This window comes from Furipterus horrens, unplaced genomic scaffold (assembly GCF_987537825.1).
Source record: "Furipterus horrens unplaced genomic scaffold, mFurHor1.1.pri manual_scaffold_1, whole genome shotgun sequence".
In the NCBI taxonomy this organism is placed as follows: domain Eukaryota; kingdom Metazoa; phylum Chordata; class Mammalia; order Chiroptera; family Furipteridae; genus Furipterus; species Furipterus horrens.
The window spans coordinates 192,627,971-192,649,659 of record NW_028327171.1 but is presented as its reverse complement, the minus strand read 5'-3'; the positions used below and the strand labels follow the sequence as shown (position 1 = coordinate 192,649,659).

Below are 21,689 nucleotides of genomic sequence, written 5' to 3'. Positions count from 1 at the left end.
AGCTGCTACATGAATTATCAGACCAGCCCTTGTGTCTCTTGTTCAAGGGCCTTCCCCTACCCACAAGATGATAGCAGTGAGTGTGTGTTGTGTGTGTGTGTGTGTGTGTGTGTGTGTGTGTGATGATTAATATGTCTGATTTGAATTATCAACTTGTTCCAAGTGCCACAATTTTGTTTGTTATTTTTCTTTTATTTCAAACTATTGCAAACCATTACAGTGTTCAGTGATGACCTGAGCATGACAGGTGAAGAAGCTGAAATTGCCTGTCCCCAGCTTTCCTATCTTTGAGCTCTTTTTGAATAACCGTCAAACAAGGCATTTATGGAATTTGTTGAGACAAAATCACTCAGTAGGAAAGAGCAGCAATTTTATAGTAGTATGAAATTTTAACTACAAAGGCAACATTTTCAGCAGTTTTAGACTAAAAGCATGTTTAAAATATTGTCAATACTCCATTAAAAGGGGATTTGGGGACTTCATTTGGAAACCAACTTAACTTTTGACTGTGGCTATCACTTTTTAAGATGATTTTTTCTTATAGTATTAGTTTTCCTCACTGCACAAAAATTTCTAAAATATAAATTACTTGTATATATCAAGTTTTCTTTTACCAGATTTAACTGTATTCATTTTTACCTCCTGTTTCACTAAAAAAAATAAATCTTTGAACTTTTTAATAGGGAAGTGGAAGACAGAACTGGCTCTCCACTTCTCAGAGTGTGAATAATACATTTATACTGACCATTCATTCATTAGGGCATGTGAGATTCATTCAGTCAATAAATATTTATTGCATTTCAGGCACTGTTCTAGGCACTGGGGACATGGCAATAAACAAAGCAAAGTTCTATCCCTCATGGAACTTACATTCTAGTTTGAGTAAACAAACACTAAATAAGTACTAGTATAAGAGATGGTGAAATACTATGGGGGAAAAAATACAAAGAAAGCAGACAGAGTTTTGGGAAATTAGGATAAAAGGTGATGCTTGAACAGGGACATGAAGGAAGTGAGGGAAAAAGCCAGGAGACATCTGGAGAAGAACATCCAAGAAAACAAATATGTGTAAATGTCCTGAAGTAGGAACATATCTGTGATATTGAGGAGGAATCTGCCAGGAAGAATACATATACTTATAAGGCAGGGATTCACATCACACAGAATGTGCAGGTAAGTCTGGCCTGACACTTCAGATATGTAAACCAGTGTTTTGATGAGAAATAGTGACTAAAGCCAACCTGGAAGTGTACCTTGCTTGAAGTTAAAAATATTTAAAAGTGTGGATTTTTTTAAAAGGGCTAAAATTAGAGATTCTTAAAAAAAGGATTTATTCTACATTTTTTTAAAAAATAGTAAGTTTTCTCTAGTTATGTTGCCAAAAGTGAAGCTTATCTTCTCTGAAAGACAGCATTAAATTACAAATTTAAAAACAGGCAAATGGTAGTTCAGTAATTTTTATCACTGAATACACAGAACATAATGTATACTTGGTGTCTATAAATTGGCATGGTTAGCCCAAAATAAGCAAGCTCATAATAAAAACCTATAGAATACTAAACATAAAACTCTTAGAATAAAAGCAGCAAAGAACATTGTTTTCTTCACAATTATCATACCTGAAACTGTAAAAGTATGGCTCCAACCACAGTTTTTAAACCATTTCTTGGTTCACACTAATAGTGAAAAAGGACTCCCCTATTAACATTTCTACTATGGCTCTGTTCAAAGTGAGTAAGAAAAATCTAAAGTGTGATTCATCTTTAGTAAGACTATTTTTCCCAACAGAAAAGAGAACAAGTTACTACTAAAGATCAACTCTTTCCATTTTTATTTTGTATTTATTTACTTTTTGCCATTGCCCTTTCTACAAATTCTGTAGTTCTATAATTTTCAAATCCAATCTCATAACTTGGCTTAAAGAAGTCTGTGTGCCAGGAGCCTGGCAACATGGCACATGTGCCAGCCTAAGTCTGTTTTTTGTAACTCAAATACGGCTGGGTTCAGCCTTCTTTGGATCAATTAAATTCATGAATAGAAGCCCATTTAAAAATCAGCCAAAGTGCTATATTTCCTGTCTAGAATAATAATATTCTTAGCCCACCCCACAATACAAAAAAAAATTAAAAGACTTCTTTGTGTACATAAAAGTGGGAGGTGCAATGCTATACATTTCAGTAAGAGCTAAAATAATCTGAAACAGGAAAATGGTGGAACTTAAGAAGCTATCAAGTTTTATAGCACTTCATCCCTGGGTAGTGGGTTTAAATTTGTGTTACAATATTTTCTCCCTTCTCAGGTCATTGCCCATTTTTATTTTATGTATAATTTATCTATATGGCAATAATAATATTAGCTAACATTACATGTCAGGCATGGTACTAAGTGCCAGGGACAAGTAGGAAAAAAAGACAAACTAGGGCCATGTCCTCAAGGAGATTACAATATAGGGACATTTGTGATCATTATCTCCATTTTATAGTTGAAGAACCAGAGTCTTAAAATGACAGTGACTTGCCTGAGACCAACTAGCAATGGGACTCAAACCAGGTCTATTTGTCTCTGAAACCTAGACTCCTCTAACACCTGAATAAATTGAAGCACTGAACAATTGTAAAGGCTGCAGTAGATCCATTCTTCAAGGTCCCCAGGCATACTCCATTTGACCCAAACTGGAGGTAGAAAAATGACCATGCTCATTCCAGGTTTAGGCCTTACAGGGTATGTTGAGAAATTTGATGCTGTCTCAGAAGACATACTCCAACATACTTTCCACGTCGATGGATCTCCAGGGTAAACTGGCATCTGAACCCACAAAGTTCTGTAGCTCTGAGTCCTAAAGCACTTAAAGTCCCTGTAAAGAAGCTTTCACCAAGGTTCCTTCAGCCTGCTATCTTCTGGAAAACTTCCACCGGCCAGCCCCTCAGCACATGACAAGAATAGTCTTTTCTTCTACTCTTTCTCCTTCAGAAGATCTTTCTTGGACTCATCACCCACACCATAATGAATGCTAAGATCCTTTTTTCATAGTATAGTCACTCCTCCTATGCACATGCAGTCATCATTCCACTTCAGATCTCACACAGACAATAAAGAGACCAGATGCACTAACCTGAAATATATAGAACAGAAAAGCCCTCTACAGGAGTTGACTGGAATGTGCTGCTAAACAAATAACCCTTCACAGTATTTAAATAATTCTGATATCAAGTGGCCTAATTTCTAAGCATAGTCCTCCTTGGTGTAAGAAGACTACTTCATTTTTAAATCATATTGTGAAGACTATATTGAATTTCCATCATAGGGAGTAAGGAAAGCAAGTCAGTTTGCTTGTACATTGCTTTTAAGGTATTCCATTGGTCAAAATGACTAAATAAGACCAGAAGTCATCAAAGACAATGTCTATATCTTTCTAAACTAAAAGGAAAACATTAAAAAGAAACTGAATGGCTCATTTCATGAGTGAGAGAGTGTTTTCATGACTTTAAAATCTCTACCCCTCAACCTCCACTCTAACCTATCCCCGCTAAACTCCTATTTAACCACAGGGGATGGTTTTCTAACCTTTCTTCTCCATCTAAAACGTCCTTCATTATCACACTTCATTGACTGCCATTGTGCAGGGTCTAAGAAAGTAGTAAAATTGTAAGCAGATTTTAAGGTTAACAGAAATCACTCACTTTTTATTTTCTACCCTAACTTCTCAATCAAGTCACACATAGTAAGTTTGAATTTTGGTCATGACAATACAAGATTCAACCTGTCATAGTAATATTCTTTAACTTCATTTCAGAGTCTCAAAATAATGTTATTTGGTCTAGTTGGTCAAGAAAAATTGGCATTTGTGGCCTAACGGGCCTGAGGTAGCCGGCTGAAGATGAGGCAGTTCTTTCCTATCCAGAGCAGTGGTGTTGAGCAGGTGAAGAGGTGTCAGCCGGCTGGCATCTGGATAGGCGTCCATGTCAGGAGCGGTAGGCTGCAAAGTCTCGTGCTGGAGCATAGGGATGGTAGTGCTTGCGGGTGGGCCCCAGCCTCCGGGGAGTCATGTTCATGTAGTCACTCTGAAGGATCCTGTTCCTCTTATTTGTCATCTGCAGAAAAGAGAAGTGTCACTGTGAAAGGGCCAAGGACATGGAGGAAGATGTCATAGGAGGAGCTCTAAGACTTTGAGGACAATTATTCAGACCATGGACTGTCAAATGAAGCTGAACACCAGAATTCATTAAGCACCTTGGACTTGGATCATGACTAATCAAACCTAACAACTTTGGACTCTTCTAAATCAGCTTGAAAAATCTGAATCAAAGAAAGTATTTTAGAGAAATACACCCCTGTTACTCTCAAAGTAGTCATTTAACCTGAACTTCAAAGTATATCTAATTAATATATCTGCTGTTGATTAGTAAATACGCTTGAAAGCCCTTCCTCATTTGCAAAGGTTAAGCATCCCCACTGCAATCCTCTTGCATTAGTCATTTGCTTAACAAGCTGTTTCTCTATAATTAACCAAAGAGGACCTTCAACCCTTCAGAGTATGGAATAATCATTAATTCACAGTAGTGTATTCCAAATTAATGGGAAGATAGTTCTAGGCAACTAGTTACATTCCTATCCCTTTATATGTATTTACATTTCCATAAAGACAATAGAGTTACCCATCTTTCTGCGAGGGGTGAGGAAAGTAGGACATATATAACCTGGAACAAGTTATACCTCCATGAATCTCAGCAAAGTTTTGATTAAGGAATATTTTCTCTAGATCAATGTGATGGTAAAATTTATACATTTGATAAAATACCTATAAAAATTCTAAAAATAGAAAGCCATCCAGATTTCTGGATCAGAATTTTTAATTAAGAAAAAAAATGCCTATTTCTTGGCACATAGGCCTGATATATAAGTAGATACACTGCACATGAATGATATGAACACCTGCATAAATTAGTAACCAAATGACTTCAGCCCTGGCCTTATTTCCATGCACTTCTATCTAAGCACTTCACACTTCCTTGTCAAAGGGGCATGAGTAAGTGTTAGAGAAAGGGTGCAAAACCACTGATCTCCACATTACTAAAAATGACTAACATGTTTTCAGTCCTTATCTTCTTGAACTCTCAGCAGCATTCTTTATTATTGATTATCCTCTCTTTTGAAACACTCTTCCACTTTGTGTTCTATAAGATGGTATCATCCAGGTTTTCATTCTGCCTCTCTGACCACTCTTACCTGCCTCCTATGCAAGCTCATCCTTCTCTAACTAGCCATTCCGTATTAGTTTCTTATTGCTTTGTTCTAGGCCTTTTCTTCTATTCACTACATCCTGGCTCTCCCTATTTACCCAAATGTATATCTCTGGACTAGACTTCAAAGTCACTTTAACTCAACATATACAAAACAAAACTCAAGATCTTACCCTAAAACCTGGCCCTCTCCTGGGGTTTCTCACCTCTGTGAGTGACACTACATTTATACAGTTGCACCAGCCAGAGCTCCTAAGCCTCATTCTTGCCACCTCCAGCTCCATTACTCCCAGTCCTAGGGGACATTTGACAATGGCTAATGACATTTTGTATCATCACACCAGGGAGGAATGCTACTGGTATCAAATGGGTAGAGGCCAGAGATGCTGCTAAATATTCAATGTTGCACAGGACAGCCACCGATAACAAAGAATCATCCATCCAATATGTCATTAGTGTCAAGACTGAGAAATCCTAAACTAGAGTCTGGTCATGAAAAAAAAAGGGAATTAAAGGAAGCAATGGATACAAAATGTATCATCAAATTAGCATGAATATTGTTAGACTGCTTAACTCCTCCTTCTTGCTCATACCCAAAGATGATTTATTATTTGAGTCTGGGTGACTAGAAGGATGGTGTTTCATCTATAGACATAAGGCAAGACAGCAGAACTATATCTGAAGGAGGTTATAAATTCTGCTATAGTCATTTGGGACTTGAGATGATGGGAGAGTTATCTAGCTGTAGCTAAGAAAAGGATGGCATTAAACACATATAATTGGGGGATTCATTCAGAGAGAGTAGTCATGGAAACCAAGTGCATGAAGGAAGTCACTTTTCAAATATCTTGATTCTATATTCTTTTTATAAATCAAAGGCAGGAATTCTCTTGGACACAGGATTACAGCAGGGCAGGAATAAGGACATGGAACAGTCTGCCCCCAACTCGATGTGGAAGGCTGCTGATGATACCCTGGAAGAATTTTAGTACTTATTCCCACTTTGAGAACTCCCCTTGCCAGATCCCCAAGTGATAGTCTTTGTCTCCAGATACCCAAACAAAAGTATAGCTGGTAGAGAGTGGCCAAAACTGAAGATGTCTTGGATCTGGGTTCTCCAAGTTGCACACAAAGATTATGAAAGATTCTGCTGCAATCAACTCCCATGCTTACCCTCACACTGTTATAGAATGGTGGATTTAGTCATTATCACCATAACTCTAAACAAACAGTAGAATGGAAATGACACATATATGACTGGAAACACTATACAGAACCCACAGTGTCCATGTACATCTAGCATATGTATATATGTTTGTAGAGTACTCACTTCATGTGGGTCATCTACGTTGCCCCTTTACTATTCAATGTCTGCTAAAGATGTATGATTTTATGACCCACCTATCTTGCCCTTTCTTTCACCACAGCCTTTACCCACTTGTTTGTTGGGAGCAGCAATAAGACCCAAGGAATACACAGGGCAATTCAGTGAATGGAGGATAGAGTGAGAGTAGCAGGTGCTGGTCTGTGGCAGCCTGGCCATGGAGAGCTCTATTCAAATGTCAGCAATAGGTCAAGAACTGAGATAGAATCTGCAGCTGCTCCCAGAAACCCACTCAGCCTAGAACTGCCTACGGTAGCACGTCACAGGCCCTCAGGAAGTTCCGGAAAACAGCAACTTGCACCAAGGCACAGTGCAGACCAGCCAAAAATAGGATCCCAAAAAAGTACCCAGGAAATGGCTAAACTGTAGGGATCCCTCATGGCCTGGCTGCCTAGCTCAGTCAGGTACTAGTTGCTACAGTAACAGCGCAAGAAAAGTTGAGTCCAGGATTAAAATGCTATAGTATTCTATGAAATATAGATATATATTTATTTCACACCCTTTTAGTCAAAGAATACTAAGACCTATCTAGGTCTGAGATGCAAATAAAGAGTAGTTATTGGGTAGCCAAACTGTCTACAAGAGGCCACAGATATAAGATATACCAAGCACTGGAACTTCCCAGTTTACAGGGATCCTGTGAGACAGAATAAGACCAAAATAAGCTTTTTCAAGACAAAGCAAAATGAACCTCACTGGGAATTAGTAGTAATGTCAAAGAAAAACCCATAGTGTTTATGTTGTTTCTGAGTTGAAAGTTAACTGTTAAAACTTCTTGAAAATGAGAAGCTAATTTTGTCATTTTGGCTGATTTGAGTCACCTAGCAAGTTAGTGCCTGAGTAGAGTAACTGATATTCTAATGTATATCTACAATAAGTTTTAAATGATCATCAGTACCCTTCTGGCCACTGAAAGTTAAAGCAGTTCCCAAAACTACTTCCTACATCAATTACATTGACCTAGGTCAGCATATTACAGGGGAACATTTGTCCTGAAAGAGTACTCAAAAAGCCACTTCACCTGGCTTTTAAGTTAAGAAGTTGAGATTCTTGATGAGATCAGGAAAAAAACAAGAACTAAGAGTCCAAATTCTAAATTCATTAGCAAATGCCACAGTTGTTCAAAGCTAGAACAGGCTTTGGATGAAGACACCAAGATCCAGAAAGATAAAGGGACTCAGCTAACACCACAGGAAAAAAACTTAGGCAATATCTCACTATATAAAAAGCCCCCATCAGGCTGGAGAAACTTGAAGAAGACTAGACAGGCAAATTCTCAAGATGATATCTGATATAAAGGATTTCCAGGAATAAGCAGCTACTTTGTTCCCTACCCTGCAGAAGGTAGAGATTAGGCAACAGGCAGTATGACCAATCTCCAGAATACCCTAATGGTCTTCTGAAATGGGAGAAGCATGTGGGGAAAAATTGAGAGGCAAACTCTGGCAGCGAGCCTAAGAGCATCCCAGGTTGTATCTATCATTGGCATGACTGTGAACCCATGGCTGCCCAACCCCTCCCAGCACCAAGACTAGTAAATAGAATGGCTTCAAATGACATGGCTTCCAGAAATCTCTGACCCATGTATGTATTAGTTAAATGAATGGATTATACCTTGAAGATGGGTATTATACTTCAGGCATGTTCGGTTAAGTCCTTAGTTTGACCTCTATGGAAGTTATGAATTTAAGCATTCATTAAGCATTAAATGCACTTAATACTAGATAGATGGTGAATTTAAATAATTCTTTATCCTCTAGGAGGGCACATTTCTTGCTGGAGAAATGACTCATAGATGCAACTAAGTTTTAGAAAAAATTACAAAGACAATATGAAACCAGTACATGAGGTATTCCATAGCCCAATGTACATAGAAGAACAAGAAGTCTCTGAGTAAGGGAAAGATCCTTGATAAAGAGGTCCCTTCTCAATAGTAGATATAGGTATGGTCATCAAGAGGTCCTCAAACCTCAGCAAAATATTCAGTGTTGAAGAACGTAAAAAATATGTATACACTAAGTTTATTGCATGAACATTTGCAAAAGTGATAAACTCCAATTCAGCAATGAGAGCTCAGAAAAGTCTAATGTCCATTATAGTTTCATAATGACAGCATTATACTTGGCCTCACAAAACTCAACTATTTCTGAGGAGATAAAAATATGACTCAAATAAACAGACCTAGTTTTTTTGCTAGGTTGGAATGCATAATTTCAGTAGCCAAATTTCTCATGGTTTTTGAACCCAATCCAAACTTGTTCATCAATTCTAGTAGTCTAGATTCCCAAGTTTCTTAGATTTTTATACGTATGTATATATTAAAACTTTTATATGTCCTAATAATATTGGAAATGGGGATTAAAAAGGTAACTGCCCTTATTATCTCCACCATAATCTAACCAATTAGCTTCTTACTCTGTCTGACCACCTAACCAGTGCCTTCTGGAGAATAGGATGCCTATCCAATTTCTGTCTCAGGTAAAGTTGTACAGGATAAAAGAGAACCTACTTAAACCTAGCAGGGAAGAAGTAAATAATAAAAATCACATGTTAAACAGAAAATAAACTACATAGACAAAATTATTTAATGTAATAAGATTGTATGTTTAGTAGAAAAGTTACATAACAGTAGTGCTGCTTCTCTTACCCAGTAAGTAGAAAGAACCACTGTTACTAGCAAGCTATATAAAGCCAAGACTCCACCAACCACCACCAGTGCCCAAAATGGCTTAGGAGACTCAGGAATCCAGGGAGCTGAACAAAGCTGATTCTCTGAAAAATAGAATAGAGTAAATTAAATGATATAAGAGTGGCACTTGAGTAGATTTCCTTCCTTCTGAATACTATGGAAGAATGTGAGAGAGACCAAAATAAGCACAGTATCACTAGCTTATAATGTGTAGACTTCCTCTTTGGTCTGTCCTCTTTGGGATTTATCCAATTCCACCACTAATCATGATGGAGTTTTCAAGACCACAGTTGAAAACCATTACTTTAGAGTGGTACACTGGAGTTGCATGTTACCTTTCACATGGATAATGGTTCCATTGCTCTTCTCATTGTCTATGTAAGGAGGAGGATACATGACTTCTATTTTGCAGAAGTAAATATCTGTTTGGTTAACAAACAAATTCCTGAGATGGAATGTCACTGTGTCATTGCCCAATTTCCCTTCACAGTTGAATCCCGTTTTTGAGCGAAACTGAAGCTGATGGGAGTAGTTTCCACTCACAACACAGACTTCCACAGCACTATCTGCTCCTTTATAAAGGGATGCCCGGAACTCTTTTGAACAGAGGTTGTAGGTATACTTGCAGCTAAGGTTGACCGCATTGTTGTACACCACAAGCATTGGTGACTGCTTCACCGAAATCTTGTTTTCTGCAGGAAGAAAAAATCATGTGCTTAGAACAAGAGTTTAATTTTTTTTTCTGAAATCAAAATATAGTAATTAACAAAATAAACAGATCCCCAGTAAAGGCTTTTCTTGGCAGACAAAGATGCAGGAGCTCTCTTGAAGATAAGTATACGAAGAGTTTAAAAGTTTACTGCTTTCATTCTCCTTTGAATGAAACAATGGAACACATCTATTCAGATCTTTTTTGTCCATTTAACTGGGTTATCCTTTCTGCTGTTGAGTTATCAGAGGTTTTTACATATTTTGAATCAAGTTCCTTATCAGATAAGTGATTTGCAAGTATTTTCCCCCATTTTGTGGGTCATCTTTGGTATTGTCTTAAAAATTATCTTAGTTGATGTTAATATTTAATCAGGGTTGAAAATCACTATAGCCCTACAGATTTCTCAAGCTCACAACATACTAGAATCACCTGGGGAACTTCTAAAAACCCTCAATTCCCAGGTCCATTAAATCAAAATTTCTGGGTATAGGACTCAGGTATCACTAGTTTTAAAATGTCTCAGGAGATTCGAATTTGTAGTCAAGTTTGGGAACCACTGGCTTAGCAGATGAAAACTCACTTTTGTTCTCAATTCATAGGCCTCCACAGGCATTTCCAGCCTCATTTCCTCAAACCAAAAGCCTCCTAGTTAGCTGGGTCATTTAAGTCAGCATCACAGGAACACACTGTGAGCACTCCTCTCTCCATTACCTTGTTCACTAACTCCTTGGCCTAGAGTGACTCGCCCTCCTCAAGTTTCAAAACCATTACTGTATGTATCATTCATTTGCCATTTGGTCAGGTTCAGCATTATTTTTTTATGTTTTTTGTTTATTGGATGATTATTGGTCTGTGTGACATATTGTTCGGAAATTTTCACCTATAGGTTTTATATGATTCACTATTTATTGTATATTAAATGTTATGGACATTTATTTCCACTAGAATAAATACTGATTGAGCTGAAAATACAGTTGCCTCTTGAACAACTCGCGGGTGAGGGGTATTAACCCCAGTGCAATAAAAAATCTGTGTATAACTTTTGACTCCCCCAAAACTTAACCTCTAATAGACTACTGTGGACTGGAAGCCTTAAAGATGACATAAACAGAGGATTAATATGTATTCAGTATATTACATGTATTATATATTATATTCTTACAATAAAGTAAACTAGAGGAAAGAAAATGTTATTAAGAAAATCATAAGGAAGAGGAAATAATTCACAGTATTTATTTTAAAACTCAGCATTTAAGTGGACCCACACAGTTCAAACCCTTGTTGTTCAAGGGTCAACTGTATATTTTAAAACACCATTTTGAAAATGCTAGAATATTATTTTCCACTACATATTACCAAGATTAGTTAAACTACAACTATCTGAGAATCTTGCTTAGTTGAAAGTATCATGTCTGAAAATTTGCAGGAATTAATTACCTTCATTTTTTTTTCTGTAAGTTAGCTATATATGACAATCTGTGCTAAGATAGTGTCCATTGATATAAGAACAATGAAACCAATTTAGTTCTAAGTACCCACTCATGATAGTGACACAAAATTATTCAATTCCAGCTTATGTGTTCACTAATTTTTAAATTGCAGATAATGCTACTCCATGTAAATGAATGTACTCAAAAGCCATCAGTCCTCAATCTTTTTATTTATGTTTCTTTTGTACAATACAGCAAGTTCTACATTTTGAACACCTCTTGTTTTGTATGCTTCAATTCATTCAGCTTTTGATTTGTGTGTATTTCCTAGAGCCCTAGATTTCACGTCTCTTGAGAGCAAGGACACACGTTACGCTTCTTTGTATAATATTATGCAAATAATAGGATCTTATTAAATAACCAGTTAGTGAAAGATGGTAATCTGAGTGTCATTCTTTTTTTTTTACTTTTTGGTTTTTCAATTATAGTTGTCCCATTTTTCCCCCATTTCACTCCCTACCCAGCCCACCCCTTCTCCCACAATCATATCCCTCCCCATTGTCCATGTTCATGAGTCTTTCATACACGTTCCTTGACTAAACCCTTCCCTTCCTTATCCCCCTTCTCTCCCTCCCCCGTCCCCCCTATTGACTGCTATTCTGCTCTTTGTTCTATTTAGTTCTTTTGTTTGTGTTGTTCTTTAGTTTCCTGTATTAAGTGATACCATATGATATTTTTCTTTCTTTGCCTGGCTTATTTCACTAAGCATATGAGCAGTTAAGTCTAACTACCATCTCACTAAATCTTTATTTAAAATTTGAGGCTCAACAATAACTTCAGCTTCATTTATTATTCATTCAACAAATATTGCCTAAAAGCACTAAAAAGTAAACATGTAAAGAACCAAAAAGTTCAACCTGTCTTAATAGGATAATCCAACTTGCTTTTTGTTTGGTTTGGTTTTGCCTGGCCTTTTTCTTTGCGTACTTAGAAGAAATCATTGGGCAGTTTCTGAGTGGGAGAAAGAAATGCCACCAACTCCCCTCCTTTTCAGGGAGTTTAGGTTAGGTATTTATTTCTGCTTATTGAGTTCTGCGGAAATAGTACTTTTGTTACTGATTATTTGGATTCCGTTGTAATAGGCATTTAAATTCTTCCTGATCTACCCTTGAAAGCTGATACAGAAAAAGATGAGAGTAGGACTTCTTTGAGGAGATTTCTGTAAAGGGAGGGAGGGAGAGTGGAGTAGCTTGGGCAGGGAAATTGAATAAGACTGGAAAGAAACCCTGGATGGCTACCCATCTTGGCTTCCTTCTCCTAGCACCCTCAGTGAGGAGAAGGAACTAAAGGGAGAATAAGGGAAGAAAAACAATGTTACTGTACTCTGTTGCATCTCAGGGTGCGACACCTTCCCAAGGTGCATGTAGGAGAAAAAAACTGATTTCGCAGAGATAAACAGAGTTCAGTTTCTGCCCCTGAGCAGTTCACAGTCTGATGGGGAAGAGAGATACATAAACAGACAGCTACTTAAATAGTGGCACAGTGATCTACAGTGTTTGTAGGGGAAGCTAAGGATTCCTGGAGGTGGTAACTACTGACCTGAGTCTTGAAGGATTATGCATCCATTTATTCAACAAGTTTTTATTCAATAAAAGTTAGCCTTGCTAAGATGAGTCTTTGTGTTAAAGGTGGGGTAAGATAAGAGTGTGTGTTGGGGTAGGGAGTGAGGTAGAGGACTCTGCAGAAAACAAAACAAAAAGAGAAAAAGAACAGTCTAGGCAGAGAAGATAAGGGGGTGAGAAAGAGTATGACTGATGTAGAGAATTACAGCTACCTCAATTTTGCTGGACCATAAGTAGTAAAAGACAAGATTGACAAAGCGAGCATTATTTATAGCTTGGGGCCTCTCTTGTTGGTTTGAGGATATTAAGCAGAAGGGTGACGTGTTCAACTTTTCATTTTATATTGATAACTTTAGCAAAAATGTGGAAAGTAAATTTGAAGGGTACAAAAGTAAAAAGACAGAAACCAGTTAGGATACAATTGTAGTAGTCTAGGCAAAAGGTGAGAAGGTTAGAAAAAACTACAGTTTGAAACAAGTGAATAAATTCAAGAAATATTTACAAGCTAACATTAGCAGAACTCTATATTGGCTTAAATGTAGTGAAGGAAGGAGAAGTTAACAATGACTGTCCTCGGGCCACCCAGACCAACCAGTAAGTTTTCCTTTTGTCTGCATCTCTTCTTCATTCATTACATAACCAGAATAGCTCAGAAACTGAGGTGTAGTTTGGACATCTGGGATATGAAAAAGACATTCTTCCAGCCTAAGAGATTATTGCAAAGAAAATATGAATTATTTCAAAGGTTCCTGGGAATACAGTTGACTCCCTGGAGCCTAGTACAGCGTTTGCTGGTTTTCACAAGGGAAAAGCAGTATTCTTTTTCTCTAAAACTATTTTTCCTTCACAAAGCATAATACAGTGAAACAACTAAAAGATCGATTTTGCATCTGCTCATCATAGAGCCTCCAAATTCAAACCTTAGCATTCTTAAGACTGAATCAGATTTTTCTTGAGCCCATTCTACCACAGCTCTAAAGTTGAGGAATTTCTCACAGAAGAGCAATTCAAGATTCCAGTATCTAGGGTGGCTGTTACACTTTCTGTTTTCTTGTTACATATTCCATTTTCTCCCAGCTGATGGCATATCCCACAACTGAGCAAGGGAAGGAAACATCTTTTTAATTGAATTATAATCAACATATATAATTATATTAATTTCAACTGCAAAAAACATAATAAATTTATATTTGAATATGTTGTAAAAAAATCACCAGTAAGTATAAGAGGTCTGTCCAGAAAAAGTCCAGCCATTGTTAATCTAACGAGAACAACTTAAACGACATTGATGTAACCGGGCAGTCAAGGAGAGTGGGCTGGAATGCATATGTGTGAATGATGATGACTTCACTGTCCTAGTCAGTGGGGGCAGTAGATGAAGTTGAGTGAGCATGAGTACCATGTGGCCATTGCATTAAAAATGACTGAGCAAGTAGAGCAACGAATCTGCATTAAATTTTGCATTCAAGTTGATCATTCTTCTGTGGAAACTATTTGGATGATTCAGAAGGCTGCAGAAAGAGCAACTAGTGTTTGGCAGCTTCATCATGACAATGTGTCCACTCATGCATCATATCTGGTGCAGGGTTTTTGGTGAAACATCAAATCACCCAGGGAACTTTGGCCTCCTACAGCCCAGATTTGACACCCTGCACCTGACTTCTGGCTTTTCCCAAAACTAAAATCACCTTTGAAAGGGAAGAGATTTCAGACCATTGATGAGATTCAGGAAAACATGATGGGGCAGCTGATGGTGACTGGGAGAACTGTGTGAGGTCCCAAGGTGCCTACTTTAAACGGACTGAGTAGTCATTGTCCTATGTACAATGTTTCTTGTATCTTCTTCAATTAATTGTTCATATTACATGGCTGGATACTTTCTGGAGAGACCTCATACTTAACATCCATCACCTTACATAGTTACAGAATATTAAAGTTTTTATTATTAAACTTATTGCAGGGACATTGATTAATAAAATTAAATAGGTTTTAGGTGTACAATTCTATAATACATTATCTGTATAGTGTCAAATCTCCTTCCAAGACCATTTATCCCCCAATTACACTCTTCCACCTGCCCCACCCTGCTTTTCCTCTGGTCATCACCAAATTGTTGTCTGTCAATGAGATGGGGTTTTTTCTTAATCCCTTCACCTTTTTCTCCCAGCTCCCCAATCCACCTCTCCTGTGACAGCTGTCAGTCTTGTTATCTGTTTCTATGAGTCTGTTTTTATTTTGTTTGTTAGTTTATTTTGTTCATCAGATTCCGCATATAAGTGAAATCATATGGTACTTGTCTTTCTATGACTAGCTTATTTTATTTAGCATAATACTCTCCAAGACTATCCATGCTGTCTCAGAAGTTAAGAGTTCCTTCTTTTTACAGCCACATAGTATTCCCCTGTACCCTGGCTGGTTTGGCTCAGTGGATTGAGCGTCGGCCTGCGAGCTAAGTATCGCTGGTTCGATCTTCCAGTCAGGGTACATCAGAGAAGGAAAACTCTGACTCCAAAAAACCTCTGCTGCCTTGCGGCATACCTCTTCAGGGGAAAGGCTAAGGGAGTAAACCCCGACAGAAAATCCGGAGCCGGAGTCCCTAAGGCGGTTTGACGTTGTAGTCAACACCGGCAACTCCTGCGGCGCACCTGAAGCCAAGCTGTATTGACTCCGTCTTTCCCTTGGACCCTTCAGCTGCGAAGAGAGGGGGGGTCTGCTGCATGGGCAACAGCAGACCCTCCATATCACCCTGCCCAGGCTCTGTAGCTTCAGCTTCACTGGAGAGGACACTCCAGCGTCATCGCAAGATGTCGATTCAACACGGGAGGAGACAGATACCGTGTCACTCCCGAGTCGGACTGCACAACCATTTTCGGTGGTGCAGATAGACTCTTAAGAAGCTACACCATCGTCTCTCGAGACGGACGGCTGCCCACGACGACGAGTATTCCCCTGTGTAAATGTAACACAGCTTTTTTATCCACTCATCTATTGATGGGTAATTGGGCCACTTCCAAATCCTGGCTATTGAAAATAGTGCTTTCGTGACTATAGGGGTGCTTATACTGTTTCAAATTAGTGCTTCAGTTTTCTATGGATCTATTCCCAGAAGTGGAATCACTGGATCATAAGGCAGTTCCATCTTGAATTTTTTGAGGAAACTCTATCCTACTCTCCACAGTGGTTGCATCAATCTTCATTCCCACCAATGGTGCATAAGGGTCCCCTTTTCTCCACGTCCTCACCAATACTTGTTTTTCATTGATTTATTTATGATAGCCATTCTCACAGGTGTGAGGTGATATCTCATTGTGGTATTACTTTGCATTTCTCTGATAATTAGTGGCATTGAGCATCTTTTCATATGTCTATTGGCCATATGTATGTCTTCCTTGCAGAACCATCTTCAGGTCCTTTGTTTTTTTAATTGTATTGTGTATTTTAGTATTGAGTTTTACAGGTTTTTCTTTTTCTTCTAAAGGTTTATTCTCATTCAAGAGAGAAGACAATGAAAAGAGAGAGAGAAACATTGATGCAAGAGAGAAACACCTGTTGGCTGCCTCCTGCACACTCCCTACCCAGGGATCAAGCCCACAACCCAGGTATGTGCCTTGGCCCAGAATCGAACCAGTGACCTTTTGATTATGGGATGATGCTCCAACCAATTGAGCCATGTTAGCCAAGGTTACAAGTTCTTTATAAATTTTAGATACTAAATCTTTATAAGAAGTATCATTAGCAAATATGTTCTTTCATTAAGTGGGTTGTCTTTTCATCCTGCTAATGGTGTCATTTGCTGTGAAAAAACTTCAGTTTGATATAGTCCCATTTGTTTTTTTTCTTTTGTTTTCTTTTGCCTAAGAGATATATCAGAAAAAAATATATATCACTACAAAAAATACTGAGATTTTATTGCTTGTTTTCTTCTAGAAGTTTTATGGTTTCATGTCTTACATTTAAGTCATTAATCCATTTTGAGTTTCTTCTTGTTTATGGTGTAAAAAGATGGTCCTACTTCATTTTTTTGCATGTATTTGTCCAATTTCCCCAACATCATTCATTGAACAGAATCTCTAACCCACTGTATGTTCTTGTCTCCTTTGTCAAATATTAATTGACCATAAAGGCATGGGTTATTTCTGGGGTTTCTAGTCTATTCCATTGATCTATATGTCTGTTTTTATGCCAATACCATGCTGTTTTTATTACTATAGTCTTGTAGCATACTTTGATATCAGGTAGCATGATTCTTCCAACTTTGTTACTCTTTCTCAAAATTACTGTGACTCTTTGGAGTTTTTTGTGATTCCATATAAATTTTTGAAATATTTGTTCTACTTCTGTGAAACATACTGTTGTATCTTGACAGGACTTGTATGAAGTATAGACAGCTTTGGCAGTATGGATATCTTAATGGTTAATTCTTCCTATCCATGAATACAGTATATGCTTTCACTTATTTGTATCTTCTTCAGTTTCTTTCTTCGAGGTCTTTAACTTTACAAGGATAAGTTTTCTACATCCTTGGTTAAATTTATTGCTAGGTATTTCTTTATGTAATTATAAATGGGATTGTTTTCTTAGTTTTTCTTTCTGACAGTTCATTATTAGTGTATAAAATGCAACTGATTTCTGAATATTTTTGTTTCCTGCTACTTGACTGAATTTACTTATCAGTTCTAGTAGTTTTTTGGTGGAATCTTCAGGATTCTCTATATACAGTATAATGTCATCTGCGGCTAATAACGGTTTCACTTCTTCTTTTCCAATTTAGGTGTCTTTTATTTCTTCTTCTTATCTGACTGCTGTAGCTAGGACTTCCAGTACTATGTTGAATAAGAGTGGTGAAAGTAAAAATCCCTGTCTTGTTCCTGATCTTGAGGAAAATGCTTTTAGTTTTTGCCCATTGAGTATGATATCAGCTAAGAGTTCCCCATATATGTCCTTTAATATGTTGAGATATGTTCCTTCTATTTTCATTATGCTGAGAGTTTTTATCGTAAGTGCAGGATGTCATTAAATGCTTTTTCTGCATCTTTGACATCATCATGTAGTTTTTATCCTTCATTTTATTTGTGTATTGTATCACATTTATTGATTCACAAATATTGTAACCCCAGAATAAATCCCACTTGATCATGGTATACAATCTTTTTAATGTATTGCTGGATCTGCTTTGCTAATATTTAGTTGAGGATTTTAGCATCTATATTAATCAAGGATGTTGGCCATAATTTTCTTTCTTTGCAGTGTCTTTTTCTGGTTTTGGAATTAAGATAATGCTGGCCTAATAAAACAAGCTTAGGGATTTTCCCTCCTTTAAACTGTTTGGAAAAGTTTGAGAAAGATAGGTGTTAGCTCTTCCTTGAATGTTTGGTAAAATTCACCTGTGAGTCCATCCATTCCAGGACTTTTGTTTGTCGCAAGTTTTGTTTGTTTGTTTTTATGGCTTTTATTTCAGTAGTTTTAATCTGTCTATTCAGAATTTCTGATTCTTCCTGATTCAGGTTTGGAAGATTTTTTTTATAGATGAATTTATCCATTTTGTTCAGATTGTCCAATTTATTGGCATATAGTGGTTCATAATATCTCCTTACAATTCTTTGTATTGCTGTGGGGTCAATTGTTACTTCTCTTTTATTTATGGTTTTATTTATTTGTGTCCTCTCTCTTTTTTTCTTGATGAGTCTGGTTAGAGGTTGGTCAATCTTGTTTATCTTTTCAAAGGGTCAGTTCTTAATTTCATTGATCCTTTATATTGTTTGGGTTTTTTTGTTTGTTTGTTTGATTTTTTAGACTCCTTTTTGCTTATTTCTGTTCTGATCTTTATTATTTCCTTTTATCTGCTCAGTTTGGGCTTTGTTTGTTGTTCTTCATCCAGTTCCTTTAAGTATAGAGTTAGATTTTTTATCTGAGATTTTTCTTGTTTTTTGAGGTAGGCCTGTAATGCTATGAATTTTCCTCTTAGGACTGCTTTCACTTTGTCCCATACATTTTGGTTTGTTGTGTTCTCATTTTTGTTTGTTTCAAGGTATGTTGATTCCTTCTTTGACCTCATTGTTAATTTATTCATTGTTTAGTAATATATTATTTAGGCTCCATTCTTTGTGCGTTTTCAGTTTTATTATTGTGATCGAATTTTAGTTTCATGCCACTATGGTCAGAAAAAATGCTTGATATGATTTCAATATTCTTATATTTATTGAGACTTGTTCTGTGTCCTAACATGTGGTCCATCTATAAAACGTTCCATGTGCACTTGAAAACAATGTATATTCTGCTGTTTGGTGCTGAAATGCTCTGCACATATCATTTCAATCCATCTGATCTAGTGTGACACTTAAGGCTGTTGTTTCCTTGTTGATTTTCTATTAAGAAGATTAATTCATTGATGTCTATTGGTGTTAAAATCCCCTACTATGATTGTATTACTGTCAATGTCTCCCTTTATGTCTGTCAAGATTTGCTTTACATATTTAGGTGCTCCTATGTTAGGTGTATAATTGTTTATGCATAAAGAGTTATACTCTCTTGTTGGGCTGATCTCTTTATCATTAAACAGTGTCCTTTGTCTCTCACTGTAACTTGTTTTAAAGTCTGTTTTGTCAGCTATAAGCATTGCTACCCCAGCTTTTTTTATTTCCACTTGCACAAAATATCTTTTTCTATTCCTTTACTTTTAATCTGTGTGTGTCTTTTTTCTAAAGTGGGTCTCTTGTAGACAGCATATATCTGGGTCCTGTATTCTCATCCACTCAGCTACCCTATGTCTTTTGATTAGAGCATTTAAGTCATTTATGTTTAAAATGACTATTGATAGGTATACATTTATTGCCACTTTATTCTTTTATGTCTCTTGATTTGTTTTCTTCTCCTTCTGCTTCTCTTTCTTCTTCTTCTCCTTCTTCTTCAAGAAGCCCCTTTAACGTTTCTTGTAATCCTGATTCAGTAGTGACAAACTTCTTTAGCATTTTCTTGTCTGAGAAGCTCTTTATTTCTCCTCCAAATTTAAATGATAGCCTTGCTGGGTTAAGTTGTCTTGGTTGTAGGTCCTTCTTTTTCATCACTTTGATTAACTCACATTAATACCTTCTGGTCTGAAATGTTTCTGTTGATAAATCAGCTACCAATCTTAAGGGAGCTCCCTTGTAGGTGACTATCTTTCTCTTCTGGCTTTTAAAATTCTCTCTTTGTCTTTAATCTTTGCCATTTTAATTATGATGTGTCTTCTTGTGGGTCTTTTTGGGTTCATACTGTTTGGAACTCTCTCTGCTTTCTGAACTTGAGTGTCTTTTTCCTTCATCAGGTTAGGATAATTTTCAGCTATTATTTCTTCAAATAGATTATTGATCCCTTGCTCTTCTCCTTCTAGTAGCCCTATGATGCAGATGTTGTTATGTATCATGTTGTCCCAAAGGTCCCTTAAACTATTATTTATTTATTTATTTATTTATTTATTTATTTGATGCTCTGATTGTGGATTTTCAGCTACCTTGTCTTCCAAATCACTGATTCAATTCTCTGCTTCATCCAACCTACTGTTTATTCCCCCTAGTGTACGCTTCATTTCAGATATTATATTCTTCATTCCTGATTGCTTATTTTTATGGCTTTTATGTCCTTTTCTATGCTTGCCATCTCTTTGTTGAAGTTCTCACTAAGTTCCTTGAGCATCCTTATAATAATTTCTTTGAACTCTTTGTCCCTTAAATTGCTTGCCTTCATTTCATCTAACTCTTTTTCTATAGATTTCTTCTGTTCTTTCATTTGAAGTGTGTTTTTTGCCTTCCAATTTTAACTGCATCTTTTTGTTTGTTTCTGTGTATTAGGAAGATCTGCTGTGACTCCCATGATTGGTGAGGCGGCCTTATGTAGTAGGTATCCTGTGGGACCCAGTGGCACAGTCTTCTTGATCATCTGAGCTCGGAGCTCCAGCAATGTTCCTTGTGTGAGTAATCTGGGCCCTTCTGTTATAATTGAGTCTTGACTGCTATTGGTATTTTGGTGTGTGGCATCAACCCTCAGGCTGGCTGACTATGAAGGTCTACCTTCACTACAGCATGTAAGCAGCCATGCAGATGCTGACCACATAAAGCAGAATTAACCTTAGCTGGATCTGATAACTGCTGAAATCTCCCAAGGATATTCTACTTGTGAAGCTAATTGGATCCTCCTTCATGTTGTCTGAAGCTGGTCACTGGATGTGTTGGTTTTGGGGCCTCTTGGGAGAGACTTTGGTGCTGCATAATATCAAATGCTACATGTTACTGGCTCTGAGCCACCTACTTGGAGCTACACAACAATCTAAAATTTGTGGCTGCCTCTGCTGGGCCCAGATACGCATAGGAGGGACCAAATTGCTCACTAAGGATGGCTTTTACCAGCACCGGGCTCAGGAGCAGGTTAGCAAAAGTCCCAAGGCTTTCCAAGATCTGCCTCCACCTGCCAGCTGTCTGTTAAGTTTAATCACTGAAAGAGCCTCTGGCGGTACTCAAGTTGCATGTGGTAGATTCTCAGTGAGTCTCCATATAGGGGCAAGTGGTGTTCACCAAATTGATACAGGTTCAAACTCAGTGCCAGTGCTGGGTCTGAAGCCACTCAGCAAATTTCCCATG

At 37.3% G+C, this 21,689-nt stretch overlaps 1 protein-coding gene across 1 annotated transcript in view; it reads right to left on the bottom strand.

The window, feature by feature from the left end:
* Window positions 1-1,816: 1,816 nt before the first annotated feature.
* The window catches only part of CD28 (CD28 molecule), a 40,051-nt gene continuing 20,178 nt past the window's right edge, over window positions 1,817-21,689 (bottom strand). Inside the window, exons 2-4 of the mRNA XM_090282855.1 lie at window positions 9,649-10,005; window positions 9,272-9,396; window positions 1,817-4,091 (exon numbers count right to left, since the gene is read on the bottom strand). Of these exons, the coding sequence (XP_090138981.1) occupies window positions 3,963-4,091; window positions 9,272-9,396; window positions 9,649-10,005 (611 nt within the window). The 3' untranslated portion in view covers window positions 1,817-3,962. The remainder of the gene's footprint in view (window positions 4,092-9,271; window positions 9,397-9,648; window positions 10,006-21,689) is intronic.